Raw genomic sequence first — 25541 nt, forward strand, 5'->3', positions numbered from 1 at the left:
CCCCAATAAGCTTCCGTCTCACTGCTCCCAATCTTGCACACAGTCCTGATGTGGAATGTGGGGTCGCAGCTCCACGTTCACCCGATTTCAGGTGCTGTCTGTGTGGAGTTTGTACGCTCTCCCCTTGTCTTTGACCAACAGGTCGGTCGCCTGACGAAGGCACCCGAACCCCCCCGTTGAAACGCTGGCGTCCGGGGCGGTGGAGGAATTGGCTGAGAAGAGCGCGTTGCTCCCACCCCCCTCCCATGGTTGGAGAGGGATTAAACTGCGATCTCACGGCGCTGGGCTCGTCTCCAACAAAAGGAGCGGGAGGCAGGGTCCGCCGCACACAGAGCGAGGGAGAAGGCATCGCCAACGAGACGTTCGGTCTGGCGTCACCGCTGAAGCGCAGACCCAGCGAGGATGGTCCCCAACTCCAGCCGCGTCTGTGTGTCCGGGAGCCGGGCGGGCTGAGTGCGGCGCTCCGATTTCTGTGATTCTGGACTCTGAGATCCCTCCACACCTCCGGCGTCTTCATTTTCACCTTCAGTGTGCATGCGCTATACTGGCGCGGCGGCCAGCGGGCCAACTCTAATATATATTTAATATGATCTTGCGGGCCAAATATAATTATATTGTGGGCCAAAGGGCCAGAGTTTGACATGTGTGGTCTAAATTACTTGGGGCTTTTTTGCTGACAGTTCTTTACGTTAGAGACACAGATTGAGAAATGATTTACAAAAGCCTATATCTTTTGAGATGTACTGTCTCAGAAATAATTGGCCAGATTGTCTTGGATCAGCTTGCACTTTGAGTTTTCAACAATATCCCGAAACAGTCTATTCATTTTAATGGAGTTTTAATTTTACGTTGCCTGGATGCCAACCTGTGGCTAATCCATCCCAATAAAAAAAGTCTACAAGCTTGGGTTTTGCTGATGTGAATGTTTTCTTAGATCAGTGCCCTGCATTGAGTAACTTGACATCTGGTTTGCTTTGCAGTTGAGTGATTGGCTTTGGGTAAATTAGGATGGTGATGTTACAACCTGTCTGGATGAGTGTAAGCTCAAGTACTCAAGAAACTCAATGCCTTCAAGTTAAACAGCCCAAAGGATTGGCAGAAATCAAAACATTTATACCTCTGCTGCATTCATAGCATGGCTGCAGTGCCTATCTATTGTGAGTGAGGAAACAGGTTTCGTAGGTATCAAAGGCAAGGACTGTAGACACAGTTTTGGTAGGGAAGGATTTTATTTACTGAAGGCAAGTGGGGGAAATCATAACCGATGCAACACATGCACGCAATTTACAGCAGCCATGGGAAAGTAACAGTAGACAATTAATAACGAACGTGGGGGAAAAAACATGGGAACAACACACACTCTGAACTGGCACATACAATAATCAAGGAAAAATCACTACGATGCCCCCCCCCCCCCCCACCCCTTGACTCAGTGCAGGTACGGCTCGATGCTACAAGGGACACTAATTAAATGCTCCCATCCCTTTTAACAGTGCACACCTTACCAACAGTTTCTCCAGCACCCTTCCATGTTTCTAGGCCTGGAGTGAAGCAGGGTGATCCCAAGCTGGCAAATAGAGAGAACAAAGAACACATGGCACCTTTAGAGTGCTAGAGGGTCCAGCTCAGGTTGTTAGCAAGGAGACAATAACTTGGTGCCAGGAGGGTTAATCTGTACTCTGGACAGTACAGTCCAGGTAATTGATTGGCAGTTGGTGTGTCCTCTGACTAGGTAAGGGGAAGTTCTGTCACATGACTGCCACAACCCTTCCCAATAGAATCCATAACTCTCTATATAGGTTATAAGTAAAAAGTAAATGTTTTTTTAAAAAAACAGTACTAATCAAGTGGGTCAATATATAATTTCCAAATGCTGGAAAAGGCACATAGTCAAATTCAATGCTCCCTCACCAGCTCCCCACCCCTGACCAAACAGGGTCATTGTGTTACCAATGGGGCAGGGTGCAGTGGGAGCTGCTCCCCAATGTAAGAGGGAAGGGTAGAAAAAGGAATTTGTTTGGTCACTGACTCCAATTTCTTGTTTCTTTGGCTTGGCTGACAAATGTGAGCATTCTTACCACCAACGTCTGCGAGCAGGCATTGCAAGGTCATCCATCAGGTGCCAGAGCCCTCTCTTGGCTTGCTCATCCCGTGCTTTGGCCTTACCCTTGCGCCCTTCCTACGCATAGACCCCAGATGCCTGTCACCGTGCTATCCCGTGATTAGCCAGGGGGCTGACGTTTGACTCCAGGATGCCATTCCCGCTTGTGTTCTCTTTCAACGGGTGCCCCAAGTGCTTGTGTTGGATCCCTGTACAAATAGCCAGGAGGACAGAAAGTTGGCCAATTTAGTATTTTTAAATAAAGGCTCCCACAGCCCCCATCCTATGAGGTGTTTTTTTTCTGTTATTGGGAGTTCTGGGATGGTGCTGTCATTGTGAAACAAAATTATATAATGTTTCCTACCATGGTCTGATCAATGCCAGTCACCTTACAAACTGTAACTTTGCATGCACAATTTTCAGTTTCTCAGCTCCTTTCACATTTGCAAGAGAATCCCAGGAATCAAATGCCCATCAGCCTTTAAAGTGCCAAGTGTGAAAGCAAAATCAGCTCAATGCCTGCGTCAGATGACGTCATCTCACGCCGGGGATTGACTGGTACAATCCCTGGCCTCTGTAGATGGCGGTGTTGTAATCAGGCAAGTGTGAAACAGGTAATTGCATCAGTAGAAGGTAGAACGGTCCTAACCACGGGGATGGCTCCTTGCACATATGAAAGTGTTCAGTGTCCCAGTAAGGAGTGGTCAAGTGTGAAAAGCCAAACCCCCATTCCTATCCCAGGACACTGAATGGCCAATTTAGTGGGATGCAAGTGTGAAAGGGACCTCTGACTGTGCTTAGATACATTATGCATAATAAATACCACAGCTCAGGGTGCAATCTTTTATTCAAAAAATCCATTACAAATGTTTGATAAGATAGAATGTTCAGTGATAAAGTTTCCATAGCAACAGCTGTTCTCTTGTTGAGACTTTTTTTGCATAATACATGTCAAACTATCTTGTTGGTCAGTTAGTATTAGTTCAGTGTCTCCGTAATGGTGCTAGCCGACCCTGAGGAAAACGTTGGCCGATGTCCTGGTATCGAATGGGTTGTAGCGAGCAACGGCTCCAGGCAGGGATTTTGTCTAGAAGCCTAGCGGGACTCTGCACCGTTGGATCTTCTGCCAGATATTCTATTCAGCAACCACCTCACTGGTCGAGATCTGTAATTTAAAAGGAACACCTGTCTGGCGGGGGTGGGCAAGGGGCAGTGCTTGTTCAATAGCTTCCTTTGCTGTGTCAAAAGCAGCCTGTTGTTCTGGTCTCCGTAGGAATGTGGGTTTCTTACTGGAGGCCCTATAGGGTGGTTTAAAGAGCATGGTAAGGTGGGGTATATGCTGCCCCCAATAACCTAGGAGGCCCAGAAAGCTCTGGTTGTCTGTTTTATTTGAGGGGATGGCAAATTCAAAGTTTTGTTCTTGACGGTCTCAGAAATATCTCTGGCCTGAGCACCATTGTATGCAGATATTAATGGTCCAGCCTTGTTCCCTGAGGGAAGAGATTAACATGTGAAGGGCCTCTGAAACAATGGTATAATGAACAACTGATACCTCTGGGAGAGGTTGAATAGGTTGGACATTGCAGCAGATTAAACTGGCAAAAAGTGGGACTGTGGAATGTGTCTTGTCTCCTCGCCATGAGGAGCAGGACCACTGACTTTAAATCAAGGTGCATGGTGGTGACTGGTCACTTGGATGTTTTCTAAAAAGATTACGGTCACAGGCTTCCTGGTGGATCCCGTTGACCAGCACCCAATCTCTAATAACCCGAGTGCCCTTTCTGTCTGTACCCCCATGTGGGCGCCTGTATAGATCCAACTCCAGGAGGGTGGGGTACCGGACCCTTACTGCGGTCACTACCTGATCCCACAGGGTAGTGCCTTCCTGGATTCCTGGCTGTGGTACCTGAATGGCATTGTTGATGCTTTGTTGGTCAGAGAGGCTTGCCTTATGATGTGAGAGGCTCGAGTTGGGGGGGGGGTCCCCTCATCCCACAGCCAGAGCAACCACATGGCCAGATGGCGGTAATGATCTGCCAGCTGAGTCAGCTCCTTTGGGGAGAAATCCTGGGTCTCTATGGTCTCAGAGCGACCATGGGCATGCCCCCACAGGGCTTGGTCATTGGCATCCTCCTCTCTCTGGTGGACCTGGTGATGGATCAAGCATACAGGGGTTCAGGTGCATAGTGGGAAGGGTGGTTGTGGGACCTTGACTCCTTGGTCACCCCCTCCTCATCACTGTTTAACCACATGTCCAACTTGTTACCTTGCTGGACCTGGGCTCAGATTTTTTGCAGGTCTAGTTTCCAGCCAGAGCTGCGAGCTCCCCGTGCCTTCTAGAGCAGTATTTGCCTGCAGGTGACTTCAGTCCCCCTGTCCACAAGATCGCAGGCTCGAGTCTGGGCAACCTGGACTGCCTCCTCCAGTGCGCAGCAGTGCTGCTGGAGCTCTTCTAACTCCCTGTCCTTCTTGCTGCATAAATGCTGGATCTGGTTAGTAATCCTGACCTGGTGACTCAGGAGGGACGCAAACAGCCAAAAGGCATCGCTTTTGGCTTTGGGGAACCCTGTCCTCTTGAGAAGGGAGACCAAATGGTGCCCCAGTTTCTCACTATGTGGGACCAACTGCTCAGACCAGTCCACTGGTTTACCATGGTCTGCCAGCATGCTAGCCAAGAGTTCGAATCCCTCCTTCTCGTCCATCCACCCAGGAATCCTATTCTTGGTGCCTGCACTGGGTTTGTTGCTCGTTTTCCAGAACATTTGCCTCCGTCTCCAGCCAAGACCCCTGAGACCCTGCTCGCAGTGCCATTTGTTGAGAGTGAGGAAACAGGTTTTGTAGGTCTCAAAGGCAAGGATTTTGGACACACAATTTGGTAGGGAAGGATTTTATATACAGAAGTCAAGTGTGGGAATTGATAACAGAGGCAAAACACGCATGCAATTTACAGCAGTGGACAATTAATATCAAACGTATGGAAAATAGCATGAGAACAAAACACTCTCTCTCTCTCTCTCTCTCTCTCTCTCTCTGTGTGAACGGGCACATACAATGATCAAGGAAAAATCACTATGATGCCCCACCACCCCTTGACTCCATGCAGCACAGCTCTATGTTACAAGGGACACTAATTAAATGTTCCCAACACTTTTAACAGTGCACATCTTACCAACAGTTTCTCTAGCACCCTTCCATGTTTCTAGGCCTGGAGAGAGTGGTGCAGGGTAGTCACAAGCTGACAAAGAGCACATGCCACCTTTATAGTGCTGGAGAGTCCAGCCCAGTCGTTTGCAGGGAAAAATGGCTTGGTGCCAGGAGGGTTAATCCAATTACAACAGCCAATAGCCCAAGGTCAAGTACAGGCAGGCTGGAGAAACCAGTCCAGGTAATTTACATGGGTAAATTGGCAAGGTGTGCACAAATGGATGGGGTGGATCCAAACCTTGATTGGTAGCTGGTATGTCCTCCGACTAGGCAGGGGGCAGTGCTCACGTGACAGGCACAGCCCTTCCCAATACACCATCTTACAAAAAAATGTTCTGTAATTACATACTTGTGTCCTGACAGCTGCATAGTCCAAACTTTCATTCTTTTGCCATTGACAAATTCAAACAGATGAATGGGAGGGAGCATCAGCATCTGCAGTTTCTCTTCCAGGCTGCAAGCCACCTTATTGTCAATGTTACTTCTCAGTTGCTGGATTTCTTCACGCAATGGCATGGTGGCTTTGTTCACCAGGAGGCCACAGTTCAAGAAGGTGGCTCAGTGCTGTCTTCTCAAGGGCAATTAAGAATAGGTAACATCTGTATTTTTAAAAATGAAGAAAAAGATGATTTAAGATTAGCTGTCAGTCAAAACTTTAACTGCGATATTTATTAAAGTAAATGGAGTTGCTACAGAATTTTTTTTAAAGCACTGTTTTGTTTTTAACCTCCTTTCCTTACCCCTTCAATTTGAATCTTTAACCACATGCAGAATTGGGCCAAGATCTTAATCTGGTCCAGGATTAAGGTCATCTTAAGATCTTGGTTCCCTGTATCTGTGTTTTGGATGGCAACTACAGAATGTTCTGAAGGTCCCTGCATTAAAGATTTCTATGTATGAAGATTGAAACTGAAGGATTCTTTTAAAAAGAACAAAATTCTCTTCTGTGTTGTACTATTCTCTACAATGTTGTTTCTTGTTTTTTTTGAAATAGAGGCCTAGAAAAGTAGGAGCGAAATATACTGGTATCAACATTGCTGCAGATGAGCATATGCAGCCAACACTTTCTTTTGACTACGATGGAAAACGTGATCGTTGGAATGGTTATGATTCAGAAGAACACATGAGGATTGTGGAGGAATATGCAAAAGTTGACTTGGTATGGATATTTCAGTGAATTTCTGTTCAGCCTTGAAGAATAACCGTAAACACAGATGGTAGCAGCTTAAATGTATTTTTATATGTATTTGTGTCGAGCTAGCGATTATTTAGTCACAGCATTTATATTCAGATTGTGTCTGGATGTATGCATTTATTTTTGTAATCCATCCAGATCACTTACAAATTTTTAAAATGTGTTAAGTGCGAATTTTTTTTTTAATTCTAGGAAGATATTTTCAAAAGTATCCTCTGCCATTAATTTGAAGGGTGCCTTTTCAGTTCTCTCATTTTAGAGGGTGTGAGTGACTAAAGGCTGTGCTTTAGAAAGAAGTGATTAAGAAATCTGAAAATACTTCATTTATTTTAATATCTTTATTATTTGGGGAAGTTCATTTCAATTTTAAGGAAATTATGGAAGTCTTGTAGATTTAATCTACAGATCTGGTTTTTAGAATGAAAAAAGTAACAGTGATGTGTTATGAGTCAGCTCCTTTGGGGAGAAATCCTGGGTCTCTATGGTCTCAGAGTGACCATGGACATGCCCCCCACAGGGCTTGTTGATGCAAGTTCTGAAAAATGGGGAAAGAAATGGCAAAGCAACTTTAAAAAAAAACTATCTTCGTGTAAAAGAAGCTTTAGTTAACTTGCATTTGATGTTTTCATCATGCTCTAGCTGTACCCACTTTCCTATTTTGCTAATTGTGGCAGTTATTGCACCAGAATATCACTGGCTCAGATCTGCTGTAGAAATAAGTTTGTCACTGCTCAGTGCTGTTAACAATAAACTGGTGGACAACTTTCCAGCATTTACTCTTGCAGTTAAACATGAAAATCAGGAAGTTGTTGGAGTTACCCAACACTTCATTGAGCACACAGTGGCAGTTCCTCTCAGAGAGTCAGTGTATTGAAATATGAGAAGACTGAAGTTTCAGAGCTTACCCACTTCGGCAGGGGTGGCCAACCTTTGCATTTTTATTTTCAATTTTTAATTTAGACATACAGCGCGGTAACAGGTCATTTCTGCTCATGAGTCCATACCGGGGGGGTGATGGTTAATTGAGTGGCACAGGCTCATGGGCCGAAATGGCCTGTTACTGTGCTGTATGTCTAAATTTAAAATAAAAAGGTTGGCTACCCCTGCACTACGGACTACAGAAAAGAATTTGGGGATGTTCATTCAAACTTAACTGACTTTTTAAAAGGACTATTCCTACCAAGTAAACACTGGAACTAAATATTGATATTTTCAAATATGGAGTCGCATTCTTTCAGATTTTATTGGAAATTTAAAGATGCAAACTAGAATGTTTATATAAATTCACTTTTTTAGTCTGTCACCTCCAAGTCCATATATTCTAGGTGTAATAGAGAAAAACTATGTAACACTGTACTGGGTATTCTGACTTGGACTCTATCTGAGAGATACTCTGATGGTGTTCTCAAGTGAATAGGATAGTGTACTGGTGTTCTGCTTCAACTACTAAACTTGGTGCAAAACTGCAAAAGAGTTCTTGGGCTGGTTCATTCTCCACTGACTGCAGCATCTGTGACAATAAATCTTAACCTAAAATAAACTATTCACCTTAAATGTGCTGGAGGCAAAAGGGAGAAAGGAAAAAAAAAGAATGGAAATATTATGTTGTGTGTCCTATAGATGGAGCCAAATGCATGTCCTATCACTTGTACCCATCAACAGTTGATGTTTTCAATTGAGCTTCCATGGTGCATTGTAGTTATATTCATGTTGCTTTAACATCTTTGTATTTGCACACTATTTGAATTTATTGATAAATAATTGACACGAGTCTTTTTTTTTTGGACCAAGATATCACGCTGGTCATGTAGTCAAATAGGTGAGACTGCCTTACAGAAAAGATAACTGTTCAGTTGAGGTATAAAGGGTTACGCCAAGGGTCCCAAAGTTGGTTATTTAGGTTGTCAGAGGTTAAATTTTAAAAAAAAGGAATAAACTTGTAATAACTAATTCACTCCCTAGAAGTGGATCACCCCACCTTACCAACTGATCAATGACATCCTGTGCTCTATGGTTGTCTTCTTCACTTCAATTACACCATAGAAATTCATGTATTCTGCAAACTTAGGAATTGTCCCTCTACATTCACACCCAAATTATTAATACCGGTTCATTAATTTTAAAAAGTCATGGTCCCAACATCACAGGCTGCTAATCCCAGATCAAATCTCCATCACATTCTGCTTCCTATTTTTAGGCCAATTTTGGTGCCAATTTGTACTGTATAAATTTTAATGGAGGACATTGCTAACAAGCAGTGCAAAAAGAGTTGACCATGTACAAATAGCTCCAGAGTTTGATCTTAGGACTTTTTATATATGCATTAAAATAAAGAGTCATGATTTGATTACTAATAACAATTCATATTTATATACTGCCTTTTAAAATGAAAAGAAGCATCATTGTCCTTTGCAATTGTATAAGAAAACAAATATCTACAAGTCAACAAAGGAAAGTGAACATGGAGTCCTCACTAGTTATGGTTTAAATGATGTTTTATCTTTATAGGCCAAACGAACTTTGAAAGCTCAGAAACTTCAGGAAGAGCTAGCATCGGGGAAGTTGGTGGACTATGCGGTGAGTATGAAGACCCAGAAGCACTGCATCTAAATGATAATGTCACATACAGGTACTCCCTGACATAATGTCTGTCGATGACCAGTGGTATCTGGAATGGACCTATGTCGGGGAATTGCCCTACCTGTGATACTGGAGTAAAACGATTGATTTCCTTCTGTTCCCTATCTCTGACTTCTTCCCATTCTCTGTTTCTGTGGACCTTGAGCATCCTGCAGACTCTACTGGCCTCTAAAATCTGTCTGACCATCAGAATCTTAAGCTAGGACACAAGGAGTTCAAATGTGGTGAAATATCTCAATGTGGCAGCAACCAAGGCCATCTCTCGTAAGAGAGGTTGGACACCAACCAACGTGGCGGCTACCATAGATAGGCCTGGTTTTTTTCCCCACTGTAATCGCTCTAGTTTTATATCTTCTTTATTTTTAAAAAAAACTTTGGTCATATGTGCGGATGGATATAAGTCACATAGAGTAAAACAATTGTTCAGGATACCAAAATGGTAAGTAAAGAATCATAGAAACTTGCCACACGGAATTGGGCCCTTTTGGTTCACCTTTTCCAGGCCAACTGTGATTCCCATCTATGCGAATCCCATTAGCCTACTTTTGGCCCATTTCATTCTACACCTTTCCTATCCAAGTGCCTGTCAAAACACTTTTTGAACATTGTAATAGCTGCCTGTACCACCTCTAGCAGCTCATATCTAGTATTTGCCCTCTGTGTGGGAAAACTTGCTCTCCAGATCTTTTTTTAAGTTTTTCCACTCTCACTTTCAGCTTTCTCGTTCAGAGTTTCACCTGCCCTGAAAAATTACTGTGTATCCTCATCTCTGCCCTCATAATTTTATAAACCTTCATCAGGTCACCCCTTGCAGTGAAAATTTCCCATGTTTCACATAGCTTATGTATTTTCTTTATGACTACAGACCTTTATTCCATGCAACATTCTGGTGAACCTCTGCTACATTCTTTTTATTGCTACTTCATTGTTCCTGTAGTAGTGTCCAGATCTGTACACAATACTCAAAAGTGCAATCTAACCAATATTTTGTACGATTGAAAATGATGTTCCAGTGCTTGTACTCAGTGCCTTGTCCCATTAAAGGCAAGGATAGCAAATGCCTGCATCGCCACCCTATCCACCTATGTTACAACTTTCAGAATTATGCACTCCGTGGTATCTCTGATCATCGTCCGTCCTTGGAACTTGGCCATGTGTTCTGTATGTCCTTGCAGAATTTGACCTTCCAAAATGCATTACCTCACATTTGTCCAGATTAAATTCCATCTGCCACTGCTCTGGCCAACTTCCCAGCAAATTGTATCCAGAGACTGACTGGAGGTGACAATATATATTAACATAAGTGTTGGGGGGAAAAAATGCTGAAAGACTAAATTGAAATTTTTAAAAATCTGACTGTGTGCAGCATTTGTAACAAGATAAATAAATTAGTAGCATAAAAAGCAGCATAGAGGCCCAATCTAAAATCTATTGAAGAGAGACGTAGGTGGGAAAAGGGTCCAAGGTTGGAATGAAAATTTCCCACAAATTGAACTTGTAGCAGAAACATAAATGAAAAACTAACTTGGTTTGCTCTTGTATTAAAGAAGAGGCAAAACTTTAGTTCAGAAATCAAGTGAAATTAGTTTGGGTGGAAGTAAGAAATAGCTTGGGTACATGGGTCTGCAAACAGTATTGGTAGTGACTGGTGTAATTCAAATCAGAAATTAAAGGTGCATGTGACAAGAATAATAGTTGTCATGTTGACAACTGGAGATCAAGAAAATATCTGAAGAGATAGAGTAAATAAGCAATGGGCAACATGTAAAGGATTAGCACATAGATTGCAACAATACAGATTGATAATAAACAGGAAATGTGGTCCAATCATGATAGTCAAATTAAAAGTATGGGACAAAACAGGAATGGAAAATTATGTGGAAAATTTTGGAGTCCTCCACTTTGGTAAAAAGAGATTTCCTTGCTGCTATCATAATAACATGCATGTATCTGAAGGGCAGAATGTATATCTTGATAGCTAACTTATAAGAGAACTTCCACTGCACTAGTGCTTGATTTGGTAAGGTCTGTGCTGTACTTGGTTTCAACTTTGAATTTATTTTTCAAGGTATTAAAATGTTCCAGCTTTCTAACTTGCTCAGGGGTCATCTATTCACTGCAAGGACAAGAATTATTGGTTCAGAAGCAAAATTAAGCTATGACTAATGTCTCGGTTCTTTGTGAAGACTTTCTACACCTTGGCTTTATTCAAAGATTGCTTAACTGCATGTATAATTCCTTTGTAAATACTTGGGCTCTAGCTTTGTTGTAAAACTTCGAGCAACTAAAAGCATAACTTTTGTAACATGAGAACAACATTCACCTGCTTCCAGAATTCTTCAAGGTGATATTCCAGGGTCATAACAAGTGAAGAAGCTTATTGGCTTCATTTAGTTAACTTTTTATTTGAAAATAAGTCATTTGTATACCTCCTTCCTTGTTTTTGCTTGGGATTTGGAGGGTTATAGGGTTTTCAGTTCTATGTAAACATGCTTGTTCAGAAAGCTAAGTGTAAATATGTTTTCAAGTTATACTGTGCCTTTTTTAAACCTCTCCTTGACATATTTCCTCACTTGTCGAGAAGACACAACAGCCACTGCTGAGGCAGGCAAGGCTTCCAGCCACCATTCAGTCAATCTTCTACAAGAGCTCCATCAAGAGCTTCCTGGCTGGTTGCATCACAGTGTCATAGTGTAGTGTGTAGTACAGTTGGTGTAGAGCATCGGATAGGAGGTCAATCCACAGGACCATAAAAGTGGCAGAGATGATCAGTGGGGTGTCCCTTCTCCCCAGACACAGCATCTTCCAGTTAATCCAATTAGGAAAAAAAACACAGAAGTATTGGAGCCCGAGCCACCAGGCTGAGGAACAGCTTCTTCCCATGGGCTGTGAGATGTCAAATGGCTGAATGACTGCAAAAAGAACTCCCTGTGACTCTACTATTTATTAGTGACATTTACTTTAATATATGTCCATGTGTACAGTGTGTGTCTAGTTTGTCTGAATGTGTGTTATGTCTGGAAGCACCTTTTGCACTATATGCTGCACTGTGGACCGGAGAACACTGTTTCAGCAGGTTGCACTGGTACATTTGGATGACAAATAAAGTTCAACTTGGGATAGTAAATTGAAGGTGTCCATCAATTGCTTTTTAATTGCTCATATTTGATCTTGTATACTTTTTAACTGTTTTTAAAGTGTTCTTTGTTTGGAATCTGTAATCCCAAAGGAAGTCTGAGGTAGAACTGCAGATGCTGAAAATACTTAGCACTTTTAGCTTTTACAATAAGGCTTTTATTTCAAATATAAAGCCTTTGAGATAAATCTTTTGCAATAGAACTATTCAGTAGGGCACACAGCATTAAGTGAAAAATATCTCCGGTCAATGACTTTTCATTCAAAACTAAGCTTCTATTGTTTCCCTAGTGTATGCGCAACATGTGAAATGTCACTAATAACAAAGTGCCTGTGTGATAACTCGAAAGCATGTTTTAGTTTTTAAAAATTTCAGGTAATAGAAGTAGCATTTCAACAATAAATGTGTGTACTTTGGTGATTGCTCCTTTAGGAAATTTATTGCTATTAGTGTAAGTCTACCGCAGAATGGATATAAATCTGTAGTTGTGCTTTTCAAAGTAATTGTGCTGTGTAGTTGATCTATATTTTTATTACTGCAGAATTCTTCAAGATCTCAGTGGGGAGAAGAGGACCATAATTCTGGAGTAAGTGTTTTAATTAAATTGAAAAGATTCTAATCAATCATTCACGTTCCATCTGGAGGAAGTTTGAAGTGCTTTTGAAATTAATGTTAAATAAAATTTCCATTCTAACACTTAATTCCTGGCGTGCTATTAATGTTTTTTCGACGGGGGTAAAGATGCATCTTCATTTTTCGTAAAGAGGCCTTGCTGTTCTTTCAACAATGAAATTGATCAGTTATGACCTAAAGCAGCCCTCACCTTGAGTCACTGCATACTGATCAGGAGGATAAGCTGTGCCCTTCTTCCAACCAACCAAAATAAAGCATTCCCAACTTCAGCTGATTTGGATTTGAAAAAGTGTTCTGCATTTCAGTATTTTTCATTTAACTTTGCAACCATCAGATAGTAAAATACAGATAATGCCCATTAGATAAATGCAAAGGTGAACAATGTTCTATTCATTCCTAAATTATTTAGTACACTTATTCAAAGTCTGATTTTTTTTTTTTTTAAAAACCTTTATATGATCCATCATACACCATGGTCGAGCAAAAAGGCCGGACTTGCTTTTCGGATGTTGTAAAGAACTCCTAATGAAATGAGTTATATTTTGTCGAGGTCTTTCATATTGGACTTGGTCGTTCTTGTAATTTCAGGATAAAGACAACAGTGAAGATGAGGATGAAGATAAATATGCTGATGATATTGACATGCCTGGACAGAACTTCGACTCCAAGAGAAGAATTACGGTTCGAAATCTCCGTATTCGTGAAGACATTGCAAAAGTACGCATCTTTTCTAATCTTCATGTAGTCCTCTTTGCTGACCGTACCATTTGCTGGTACCAGGGCCTCAGATAAAATGGTTACAAATCATTTATGCTTCCAGGATACAGACTGAAACACTTTCATGAGATTGTTCAAGTGTCACATTTTTAATATGATAATGCACCTTATTTTGGGCTCACTTTAGATCACATGTCATAGCAAACAGACTTGGTTTACAATGTACCTCCATGCTTAAGCAGTGAATATCTTTCAGCTTTCCTTCAGTGGATATTCACAAATAGCATGGATTTACGTGTAATCCAGGAAGATGTCAAAGCATTTTGTGATTTTTAAAGTAAAACTCCTCCAAATCATTTGATCCAAAGCTCCAAAAGCCATTGTTAATTTTAAATGTAGGTAGTTCACTGAGTTATAGCAAAACTGCATTTTTTAACTTTTAAAATATTTGTCAAAATATCTTCATGTTAAATAGCACTTTTTCTTCTTTAAGCACTAGAAATATTAGACTATAATAACACTTTATCGCCATTTGTAGAACCACACCTCAGTCTTCTGATACTACTGCTCAAGTTGTTATTCTCTTAAGAAGGACTGTTTGGGAGTGATCCTGAAGCAAACTGGCTAAGCAAGTAGAGTTTGGTCTCGCATGCCATAATTTCACCATGGAATCAGAAGGCTGTGGTTTTCCTTCCATTTTTCACTTTGCATCTGTTCTTTAAACTGAAGAGACACTGTCCAATCGGGAGTTTACAATTCTTTGCGATTCTTTCCAGACCAGTTGAATATGAGACCTTGATTGATCTGCACCTTGTAAAAGCCATAATAATTGAGTGAAGAATTCAGACAGCTCAATAAAAAAATGTATTTAATACTTGGTTGCTTAAATGTTATTGTGAATTTTCAGATAAACTCAGACAAAAGATGTGCAATGTTCCATTCTTTTTTTTAATATGTCAGTCAAAGTGAGCATTTTCAGAAAATAACAAGCCTTTACAAATTAGGTCCTAAATGAGTTCAATATTGTGTTTTTGCACACTATATATTTCAATTGTGCAGGTAATACTTAATTTACAAAAGAAGTATAAGAAAGAAAATGCTGGAGTAACTCAGTAGGTCAAACAGTGTACTCTATGTAGCAAAGATAAAGATACATAACATTACATCAAATTACAAAACAAGAATGCTTTATTAAATTTAGTGCTTATGCATTTGTTATGACTTCTTTTTCTGTTTCTTAGTACCTCAGAAACTTGGATCCCAATTCAGCATACTATGATCCGAAAACGAGAGCTATGAGAGAGAATCCCTACTCTAACACTGGCAGAAATCCAGATGAGTAAGTTATTGGAAATGAATAGTTATTTAGAAGGTTACCACAACTGCACCAGGAGATATTTGTATCAGTTTTTATTCGGCATATCAAGTGCAATGTATTCTGCCAGAATAACAACTGATGGAGCCGGTTAGAATTCATCAAATGACAACAAAGGGATTGGTCATCAAAGGGAAAGAGTAAGCTTGCAAAGAACATAAAACCTGAAAGTGAAAGCTTCCATAGATACATGAAGAAAAAAACATTAAATGGAGTCAAATGTAGGTCCCTTGTAGATAGTAACTGGGGAACTTGTCATGGAAAACAAATGACCTTCCAGAAATACTGGGAAACATTGGGTCAACTGAGGAAAAGGAACAAAATAAGAATTTGTTGGAAAAGAAAATTAGTGTGTGTGTGTGAGAGAGCGAGAGAGATACACACAGGGACACCTTGTATAACACTGTTTTGAATAGCGGAGGTTTTGATATAAGCGGTTGGTCCCATCCCCAACCAGTCACTGTCACCGCCCCAAGCTGTCACTGTGAAGTTGTCTTGAAATATCAGGCGTGTCGTTTCAAACAAAGTAGAAAGCAGGCATCCAACGATCACCTGGCTCTGCATCTCTGCAGTCTGAGACTGCCTTCACCCCCACCTCATCTGACAGATTGCACACGATGAGTGTTGTAAGCTGAGTTTGCCGGAGACAAGCAGGGGGACCTGGAACTAAAAAAGTGCAAACTACATTAGACATATATTGTCTTAAAATAACAATGTTCACTTATTGCTAATAAAGATCTTTGTCATTTTTCAATTTTATATATCCCTTTTAAATATTTTATGCATGTTTTCATTAGAGTTCTAGGTAAAAGAATAAATAATTATAGGATTGGAATTACATTAAAGTGCAGATAATAATACTTTGAACAGTGCAGTTTTCCATAACACTGAATTATTATTTTTTTGGAACGTATTAACCGTGTTATACAAGAAACAAAACCCCAAGGCCTGATCATCTTCATCCCAGAATATTTAATGAGTACCCTAGAATCAGATAATTTTCAAACATTCTTCAGACTGATACAGTTCCAATAGCTAATGTAACCCACTATTTTAAAAAGGTACAGAGCATACAGAGGATTCCAGACTGATTAGCCTTGTGTCACTTGCAGGAAAATGCTAGTCGTTTAGCAACTTGTGCATGCTGACCAATTTGGCATTCTGATCTAGTCCGATTTGCCTGCATTTGGTTAATATCCTTCTCAATCCTTATCCATACATCTGTCCCAATGTCTTCAGCATTCATGATTGTATGCTGTATAGATTCCTTTGGTAGCTTATTTCAAATGCAGACAAGAGTGTGAATGAGAAGGTTTATTATAAAATATAGCAAGCACTTGAAGAGGAGCAATAAGATCAAAGTGTACACAAAGGCAAATAGTGCTTTATAATTCAACTGGAACATTTTGAGGGTGTAACTTGGGTAATCTATGAGGGAGAGCCAATGGATGAGGTGTATTTGGACTTTGAGATAGCTCTGATCATAATGCTTGGTACATTAAAATCAAGTAAATCCTGGTTTGAATGTTATTCTAGTCAGGATGTAAATTCCAGGAGGCTACAAAATCAAAAATGTTAGCAAGTCAAAGAATTTGTTAGGATGGCTTGATCTTAGTTAATAAAGGGAGAATTAGTCATAAGAAAGTTGAAAGAGATGGCAAGGAAATGGCAGCCACGATTGCTGAAGGCATGGTTCTGAGTGGATTGGAAGTAGGCCATACTCTAGGTTTTTGGACAATAATCAGGCTGTTAGAACCTAGAAACTTGTGAAAGAAATTAAATAGATGGATCTATTTCATTGAGCTCAGTGAATGCAGGATAGGGTACCAGCAGCATGTGCAGATGCTTATGAAAGATAGAAGTTGGCCATCAATTAGAATAGCTGATACTGGAGATGATGAGATAGTTGAAGATCTAGGCAGGAATAGCAGGAGCAAATATGATGTTGCAATGAGAGAAAAAAGTTTAGTTCAAGAAGGTGTAATTTTGGAAGCACAGTTTGATGTCGCTAAAATTCAGTCTGGAATTGGTGGTGAGACTACAGATTTTGTGGTGGTGTGACAAAAACGAACACTTCCATCTTCCTGGTCCTTTTTTTTTAAGAGTGAATTGTGAATTGTCCTGAACGCAGCATTAAGGCAGCAGAAAAATTGCATCAAACGCATCTGTGATTGGTGAAGACGTTACCAAAGTCCAAAGGGTTAATTAAATAATTGCATGTGGAACTGATGACACTGTGGAGATCTGTTGATACTAAGGGGGCTTCCGGGTATGGAGTACAAACATTGAAGTTTCTTTTGTCATCAGTGAGGTACATTGTAAGTGCTGGTCATCATTCATGAGTACAGTGATTAAAATCTGCATTGTCATCAAAGTGTTATAACTATTGCCATATTGACTCGAGCTTTTATAATAAAACCGCACATCACAACTGAGTGAGAGGAAACCTTGCAATATAAAATAAGCAGCATTTATGATTTTTTTTTAATAGGGTTTATAGCAATGCAGCTGAGATTGTATTTCCAAATAATACATTGACTGGGGAAAGTTTTGGTATGCCCTTAGCTTTGTGAAAGGTGTTCAGGGAGTCACATACTTCATTATATATGATGCAACATTGAAAAGATATTTATTCTCTTCTGTCTATTTATTCTAGAGTTGGCTATGCCGGAGATAACTTTGTGCGTTACACAGGCGACACAGTCAGAATGGCACAGACACAGTGTAAGCCATCTAATACTTGAATTTCAAAGATTTCAAGGCTTTTGCTTTCTTCATATAATTGTGCTATCACCGCTTTATTTTTAAATAGTGTTTGCTTGGGAGGCTTATGAAAAAGGTTCAGAGGTTCACCTCCAAGCTGATCCTACAAAGCTTGAAGTCCTTCATCAGTCCTTCAAAGTTAAGAAAGAAGAGTTTGAGAAACAACAAAAAGGAAGCATTTTGGAGAAGGTACAGTGGGACTTAAATTATAACGTTGCACAAAGTTGTACTTTCAAAATTGAGCACTTTTAAACACTGAAAATAATGAATTTGGTGTACAAGTCATCTTTCTTTATGTGAAGCCATGGGAATAGCTGTATGAAGATCTGATCATTTTTATAAACGACATGGTGCAGTGATCATCTGTCTGCGGTACTCTGGAAATTGTTTTTAAATTGAAATCCCATGTCATCCTATCATTGTAGTATGGAGGCCAGGAACACCTGAATGTCCCACCAAGGGAATTGCTGCTCGCTCAGACGGAGGATTATTTAGAATATTCAAGGCATGGTGCTGTCTTAAAGGGTCAAGAGAAAGCAGTTGTAAAGTCCAAGTATGAGGAGGATGTCCTGATTGGTAACCACAGTGTAAGTAATTGAATCTTGATATTAGAACTACTCCGTCCTGGATCTTTCGAAGTATGCGATAATTTGTTGTGGTTAAAATTTCATCTTTGATTTTTCAAAGATTTGCATAATTATTTTGATTGAATTTGTTTTTCACTGGGAATCAAGCAGCCCTCTGCTTCTCTCCTATCCACCATTTGATTTCTCCACTCAATGTTGGATCATTCACCTCACAAAAACTCTTGCCCAGTACTTTGTCTCCTGTTAACCTGAAAACTATTGCAATGGATTTTGCATTTTGTAGATGATGTAATAATTAAGACCACTTTGCAATAGACATGAAGAAAATGTATATAGAAGTAGGACCATTTTATGATCTTGAAGTACTCAAAAGCATTTAGTGAATGAAAATCTTTCAGCATCTGTGTTTAATAGAAAATTTGTATGAACTGCAAGGTTCAGTGAACAGCAATGCAATAATTATCCAGAAAATTTGTTTGTGTTGACTAGGTGCTGAGTCCTTTCGATCATGTAATAAAACAATGAACAAAAAATTAAAATGCTATGTTTGGCATAGGATGGCATAGTGGTCAGCGCAACACCTTTACAGTGCCAGGGATCAGGACTGGGGTTTGAATTCCATGCTGTCTGTAAGGAGTTTGTACATTCTCCCCTGTCTGCATGGGTTTTTCCGGGGGCTCCTGTTTCTTCCCACTGTTCGAAATGTACCTTGGTTGTAGGTTAATTGGGTGTAAATTGGGCTTTACGGATTTGTGGGCCAAAATGGCCTGTTATCGTGCAGTATGTGTAAATTATTTTTTAAAATTAAATTTAAGTTTTAAAATTTAATTTAAATTTAAAAATTTAATTTGGAAGTGATTTAGAACTCATTGACAAAGATAGTACAAGTAAAATCAGTCATGGCTGACAAGACAGTTATGGATATACAGCATGGAAACAGGCCCTTCACCTCAACTTGCCTCGCTAGCCAAAGTGTCACCCCACATTAGTCCCACCTGCCTGTGTTTTGCTCATATCCATCTAAACCTATCCATATTTCCATCCAATTTTTTTTCTTAAATGTTGCAGTCGTACCTTCCTCAAGCACATCCTTTGTCAGCATGTTCCATATACTCACCACCCTATTATCCATTGAGGCAGGTTGGTGCAGTACATGGGTGTGCATTTTCCTTGGATACTGCTTTGAGGCACTGACATGAATACCAACTAATATCTAGACTTAGACCATGCTGAATGTTAATCCACACAGTGTTATTAGTTATTTGGTGTGAGGAGAGGGTGAAATACAAATAATACATCAATGAGTATGAAAAACCTACGTAGAAATGTGATCCATTTATTTAATTATAGTAGGTGGACAGTGGTTTTGAGTAGTAAATCGGGCAAGTCTACCTTATTCAGTCAAACTTAGAGTTTCCCCATAAATTAATGCAGAAATCCTGAAATTGAAGCAATGACAACCAACCCTCCTTAGTTGACTTACTTTTCTTTGTATCTTTTTCCAAAGCGATCAGAAATTGCATCAGTTGATATTATCCTCTAGTTTTCACAAATATTCCTATTATATCATGAAAGTGTTGTTCTCTGTTTCATGGAATAGAAGGGAGTTTTTAATGTTGGACTCAGCCATAATTATTGCTTAGAAAACAAGCCAGCTTTTTGTTTTGAAAAAAGTAATTTAATACGAGACCAATGTAGTTCCTTCACATTATTCTCAAGGTAAAATTGTCACATACTAGAGAATGAATTTAAAGTTGGGCAGGGAGAAATCAAAGGAGATGTGCGGGGCAAGTTTTTGTTTTACACGTCCCAGTACGTGCATGGAACTGGCTGCAAGTGGTACTGGTGGAAGCAGATACAATAATCGAGGCTTCTAGATATATGAATGAATATACAGTGAATAGAGGGATATGTGTCATTTACAAAGAGCAGAGTTTCAGTGTAATTTTGGTGCCGTGTTCTGCTCAGACACATAGGCCAAATGTCCTGTTCTTTAGTCTATGCATATTTCAAAATCTATTGCTCTCCCCTCCACCATCAGGACTCCTCAACAACAAACTCAATCAGGGACTCATTTGCACCTTATTGATGTTTTTTTTTAAATTTTCTCTGTATTGCAGAGTCAGTTTATGTACATTTCTTTATCTGTTTACATTTCTGTTTGTTTACACGTATATTTTGTGCACTGTTTTTGCATTACCAATAAGTTGTAGTTCTACCTTGCCTGCAGGAAAAAGAATCTCACAGTTGATGTGATTAAATGCATGTATGCTGACAATAAATCTGAATCTGTTTGTTGGATTTTCATTTAACTTTTTTCTCATTTTGCTTGCAGTCTGTATGGGGGTCCTACTGGAATGATGGGAAATGGGGGTACAAATGTTGCCACTCATTTATCAAAACCTCCTATTGTACTGGTGAAGCAGGGAAGCAGATTACTGTAAGTACTTGTTTATTTTTCATTCATGTTATTTATTTCATCTTCCTGACACTGACTAAAAGGAATCAAGTTTTAATCTTTCATATTAGCCTTTACCAAAACCTTTCTAAATTCAACAGATTGGAAGAGAATAATGGTAGAAAACATTATCCAACACTTAGAGAGACATCAAGGAAATTTGGAAAATAATATTGTAATGCCCTCAGTTGGCTCTTGTAGATTGTAAACAGATTAATAGGATTGTTCATCCCAAGGCACATGAACTACTCTTGCAACTATGTAGCTGAGGTGATTGATCTAGTTAAGATTTTGTGGGTTAGCTATTTTGATGTTAATAGTACCATTAGGCAGGGGGACCATTGGGCTTGACCACTTTGAGGTGGTCATTGTTGATGACCCCAAGTAGTGCAGAAACTTGCCTTGAGGCAATAGTTAAGCACATTGGTTTCAGTGTAAACAACATTGTGCCTTTTGCCCTGAAGTTTTATAACTTCCAGTGTTTCTTATTAAACTGACTACAATGTTGGAATCTACCCACTGAAGTGAAAAATTGTCCAATATGCAGGACATCCAATCTGGCACTTGTCTTCACACTATTGGCCTACCTTTATTTATCCCGAAAACGTCAATTACCACGGGCAATGCCCTTGGCAATAATCTGTTCTTGAAATTGTCATCTGACCTAACATGGCATAGGGGATCACTAGGAAAATCTGAATCTAGGAAAGCATACCTATAGTTATGTGGAATTGTACCTGACACAAAAAAAATGAGTGTTTTTTGGATTCCACTCATTTCAAACCAAGGGAAGGAGATTCCTGCGGCTGTGACTTTTGCCCATTCTCAGCTGCCAACATTATCACAGAATTGGGAATTTTTACTGGTGCTCAGCTGCATGTGATTCCTTGGAGAATAAAAGTTGTTCAATGGATGAAAAGTAGTGTCAGGTTATCAATCAGCATTTGTCATACATTGGCCAGTCAGTCAATGGCCAGTTCCAGATCAGAGTGTTTAATAATCTCCTATTAATTTTCAAAAGCATTACTGTTGAAATTGTTGGCATCACTGGAGTTTTCTTGGACCAACCCAGTGCTTAATATGATTTTTGGAGTAGCTCTTGACCCTCCTAGACTTGTCTACCATCAGCAAGGCACTGGTTAGGAAAACTTTCTATCTATCTATTTATTTATTTATTTATTTTCTTTTTCAATCTTTTTATTATTATTATAATTTATAAACACATACAGTTCAAAGAGATATAAAAAATACATAGTAAGTAATGAATTAATACAGAGATATTAAACAATAATATTACAGAATAAAAATATATCATTAAAAAAAATTTTAGATCAGTTTAGGGTGTGAACTATCTCTAAAAAAAAATAATTAATAACAATATATGAAAAAAGAGAAAAAAAAACCCCAAAAAAGAAGAAAAAACAAATCTGAATTAAAAAAACTTAAAAAAAAAACCTACAGATATAGCTAAACCACGCCGATCACTCCGATCTCATCTTACAGCCCAATTATCATACATAATCATAGAAAGAAAACAGAGCCAGATCAACTCACCACAAATGAAAATATTGAATAAATGGTCGCCAGGTTAACTCAAACTTAGAAGGGGATTCATAGACAGAGTTTCTAATTTTCTCTAAATTTAAACATAGTATAGATTGGGTAAACCATTGGAAAACAGTGGGAGGATTAACCTCCTTCCAATTCAATAGTATAGATCTAGCCATTAGTGTAAGAAAAGCAATCATACGATCCGCAGGAAGAGATAAATAAGTCAAATCTATCATAGGTAATCCAAAAATTGCAGTAATGGGATGTGGTTGTAAATCAATATTCAAAACAGTAGATATAATGGAAAAAATTTCCTTCCAATAATTCTGTAAAGAGGGACAGGACCAAAACATATGTGTAAGGGAAGCTATTTCCAATTGACATTTACTGGTTAGGAATTTGATGGAATACTTTCCATGTGCTTTGATGAGTGCAGCAAGTAGGCGAAAATCATCCAAATCTGAGTATGTGCTCTATTGGAGCCCTCTGCTCCACTTCACACTGTATCTACTAAAACATTTAGTATCTACTAAAACTTTTGCTGTATCTACTAAAACATATTCCAGTAACTGGTGACGTTTTCTTGATGGTGCTTCCAAGACCAGTGACTTCTACTTCCTAAAGGGTAATTGGTGTGGAGAACCCCTTAACCTGTCACTTTTTAAGTTGTTGCGTCATCCTGATGTTTGAAGATGCAGTTCCTTAACCCAGTCACTCTGCATGGATCACAAAGGTACTGTAGTTCATTACTAGTTTATTGAGTAATTAAGAAAGAATAAATAATTGACACACCATTGATACTCTCATCCAGTAAGTGATATAAAAACTTTTAAGCTTGGACCTGAGGCCCTGGATCAACCAGTAGAGGGTGCTTGCTTCTGTTTTAAAAAGGAGTTGGGAATGAAGTTAAAACACAGTAATACTGGACAAACCCAATAGGTCATGATATATAACTGACATTTTGGGTCTGAGCCCTTCTTCAAGGTATGAGTTAAAAAGCTGGCAGGTGCTTGAATTAAAAGAAGGGCAAGGAGAGTAGTACAGGCAAAAAGTGTTAATTGGATATAGAGAGGAGGCCAGGAGAGAGAAAAGTTGAGGAATGAGGGAGAGGAGGGTGGACTCTGGAAGCAAAGCTGGGGTAAAGGAGACATAGGGCAAAGGGGAGAGAGAGAGAGACACCTAAGAGGAAAGGAGACTTAGGGAAAGATGGCGGGGGGGGGGGTGGAGTGGTGGGTCTAATGGAAACTCCATTCCCTTGCTGACATCCATCCATGGTCTTGTGCTCTGCCAGATTGAGACCACCTGCAAATTGGAGGAACAATGCCTTGTATTCTATTTGGCCACCCTCCAACTGATGGCATTAACCTCGACCTCTGGTTGCTGTTAGCCCATCCCCCCATCATTCCTGGTGTGTTCTCTCTCTAACGTGATAAATCCAGTAGATGAAATAAATTCGAGCCTTTTGTGTTGCCCTTCATGTTAAAGAATGGTCTGAAGGACTGAAACCAAAAATACATACTGAAATAGCATTTTTTAATACTAGAGTATCTTAAAGCTGAATTTTGTTTCTGCTTATATCAAAAAATCTCAATGTATCAATCTATTTTTGAAATTTTTAGGTGTTGTACTATATGTAGTCATGTAAAAGTCAAATTTTGGTTACCATTTCTTAATGTTAAATTTATGGGGTCAAATAATACGTGGATACTTCTTTTGAGGGGCTGAAATTCACACTAGAATCCAAAATACCATATCAATAGCGTAAGTTCAAATGATCTCTAAATGAATAAAGAGCAAAATCATAATGAATTAAAGTAATAATACAGCGACTGTGCATCAAAACACACGTTCTGCCATGTGGGAGGCCAGGACCACAGTAAGAACTGCATTGTTGGATGCATCAGGAATTCTGATTAGCAGGTGGCTGGGGCCGAGGTGAGATTCCACGTTCAAGGCTTTGGAAGCTCCACCCCGCGGGCAGATGAGATATTATGGAAAATTACAGATTTTTTTTGGCCATAAATGAGGGGCAACTTTTACACAAGATCGACTTTACACAAGTAGTTTTAACTGTAGACAACTTTTGAAACCAATAAACAACTGAAGTATTGTCTGAAATGTTCTGTTCTTTATTTTTATTGTAGCAGGAGGATAATTCCAGCGGTCTCCCTGAAATTCCAGAATCTACCCAGGAGGCAAATGAGTCCATTCCAAAAACATTAGTTGAGGCAAGTATCTTTTTTAATTTTATTGTTTACGATTATAATGGACTGCTAATGGAACATTAAACTTTTTTAAATTAAGCAATGATATGAAAATATCAGTTTATGAATTGCCGATTTTAAAGCCTGCAAAATCTTGATTGCCACTTCTAATGAGGATGTCATCTTGAATATTGAGATGGGTTGGCAGGTATATTTAGATCCAATGAAATTGTTCTGTAGATGGACTTCCTTATACATTAAAATAATTATGTTAATCAAGTCATTGTGAATCAATTTCTGGTTAAAGGTAAGTTAATTTTGAGAAATACATTCCTAGTCATTAAGCTGATGAAAGTTGCATCTTGACCAATGCAAAAGGTGTCTGATCGTGTCGGTTATATGGCTACCACATCATACAAGAATAGATTGAGAAATCTTTGTGCCTTATTGCAATATTGTTATTGCAAAAAGGTAGCAAGATTATGGCCATCTTCACGTGTGAATAAAAATCATCTATTGCCACATTTTGCCCTATGCCATTTGTGATTCTGATTATTCAAATGAAATTGTCTGACTTGTTTAACCATTCCTGTGGCATTAGTTTAGCAATTGATATTATCCTAAACCCTAGCAGATGGTTAAAGATCAAAAGTGATTGCCATATGACAGAAAGAGGAGAAAGATGTCAACATGGATCACATTAGTAAAGTTCTGCTGCAGTGAAGTATGAATTGAGAGCAAAAAGACAAACCATTACTAACTAGTAAATCTTCAAGTTCATTATTGAAATATTTGGAACTAAGAATCATACATCAGCAAAAATATCAATATGATTCTAGGGAAAGCTTGCAGAATTGCAGCATTTGCTTTGGTCCATCTTTTTAGAATGCTCTCTGATGGACAATTACAAGGCCCATGCACAGGGTTTGTTATTGTTTTGTGAGAGAGATCTGCAATTCCAAATTGTTGACAGAGTA

The 25541-nt window shown here is 39.3% G+C and overlaps 1 protein-coding gene across 3 annotated transcripts in view; it reads left to right on the forward strand.

The window, feature by feature from the left end:
- The window catches only part of slu7 (SLU7 homolog, splicing factor), a 53492-nt gene that overhangs the window by 17226 nt on the left and 10725 nt on the right, over positions 1-25541 (forward strand). For all 3 annotated transcript variants that reach the window (XM_069898865.1, XM_069898864.1, XM_069898866.1), the window contains exons 5-14: positions 6300-6464; positions 9009-9077; positions 12818-12862; positions 13498-13626; positions 14868-14965; positions 17658-17725; positions 17814-17953; positions 18190-18351; positions 20687-20791; positions 24505-24588. In XM_069898865.1, the coding sequence (XP_069754966.1) occupies positions 6300-6464; positions 9009-9077; positions 12818-12862; positions 13498-13626; positions 14868-14965; positions 17658-17725; positions 17814-17953; positions 18190-18351; positions 20687-20791; positions 24505-24588 (1065 nt within the window). The remainder of the gene's footprint in view (positions 1-6299; positions 6465-9008; positions 9078-12817; positions 12863-13497; positions 13627-14867; positions 14966-17657; positions 17726-17813; positions 17954-18189; positions 18352-20686; positions 20792-24504; positions 24589-25541) is intronic.

This window comes from Narcine bancroftii, chromosome 9 (assembly GCF_036971445.1).
Source record: "Narcine bancroftii isolate sNarBan1 chromosome 9, sNarBan1.hap1, whole genome shotgun sequence".
NCBI lineage: Eukaryota > Metazoa > Chordata > Chondrichthyes > Torpediniformes > Narcinidae > Narcine > Narcine bancroftii.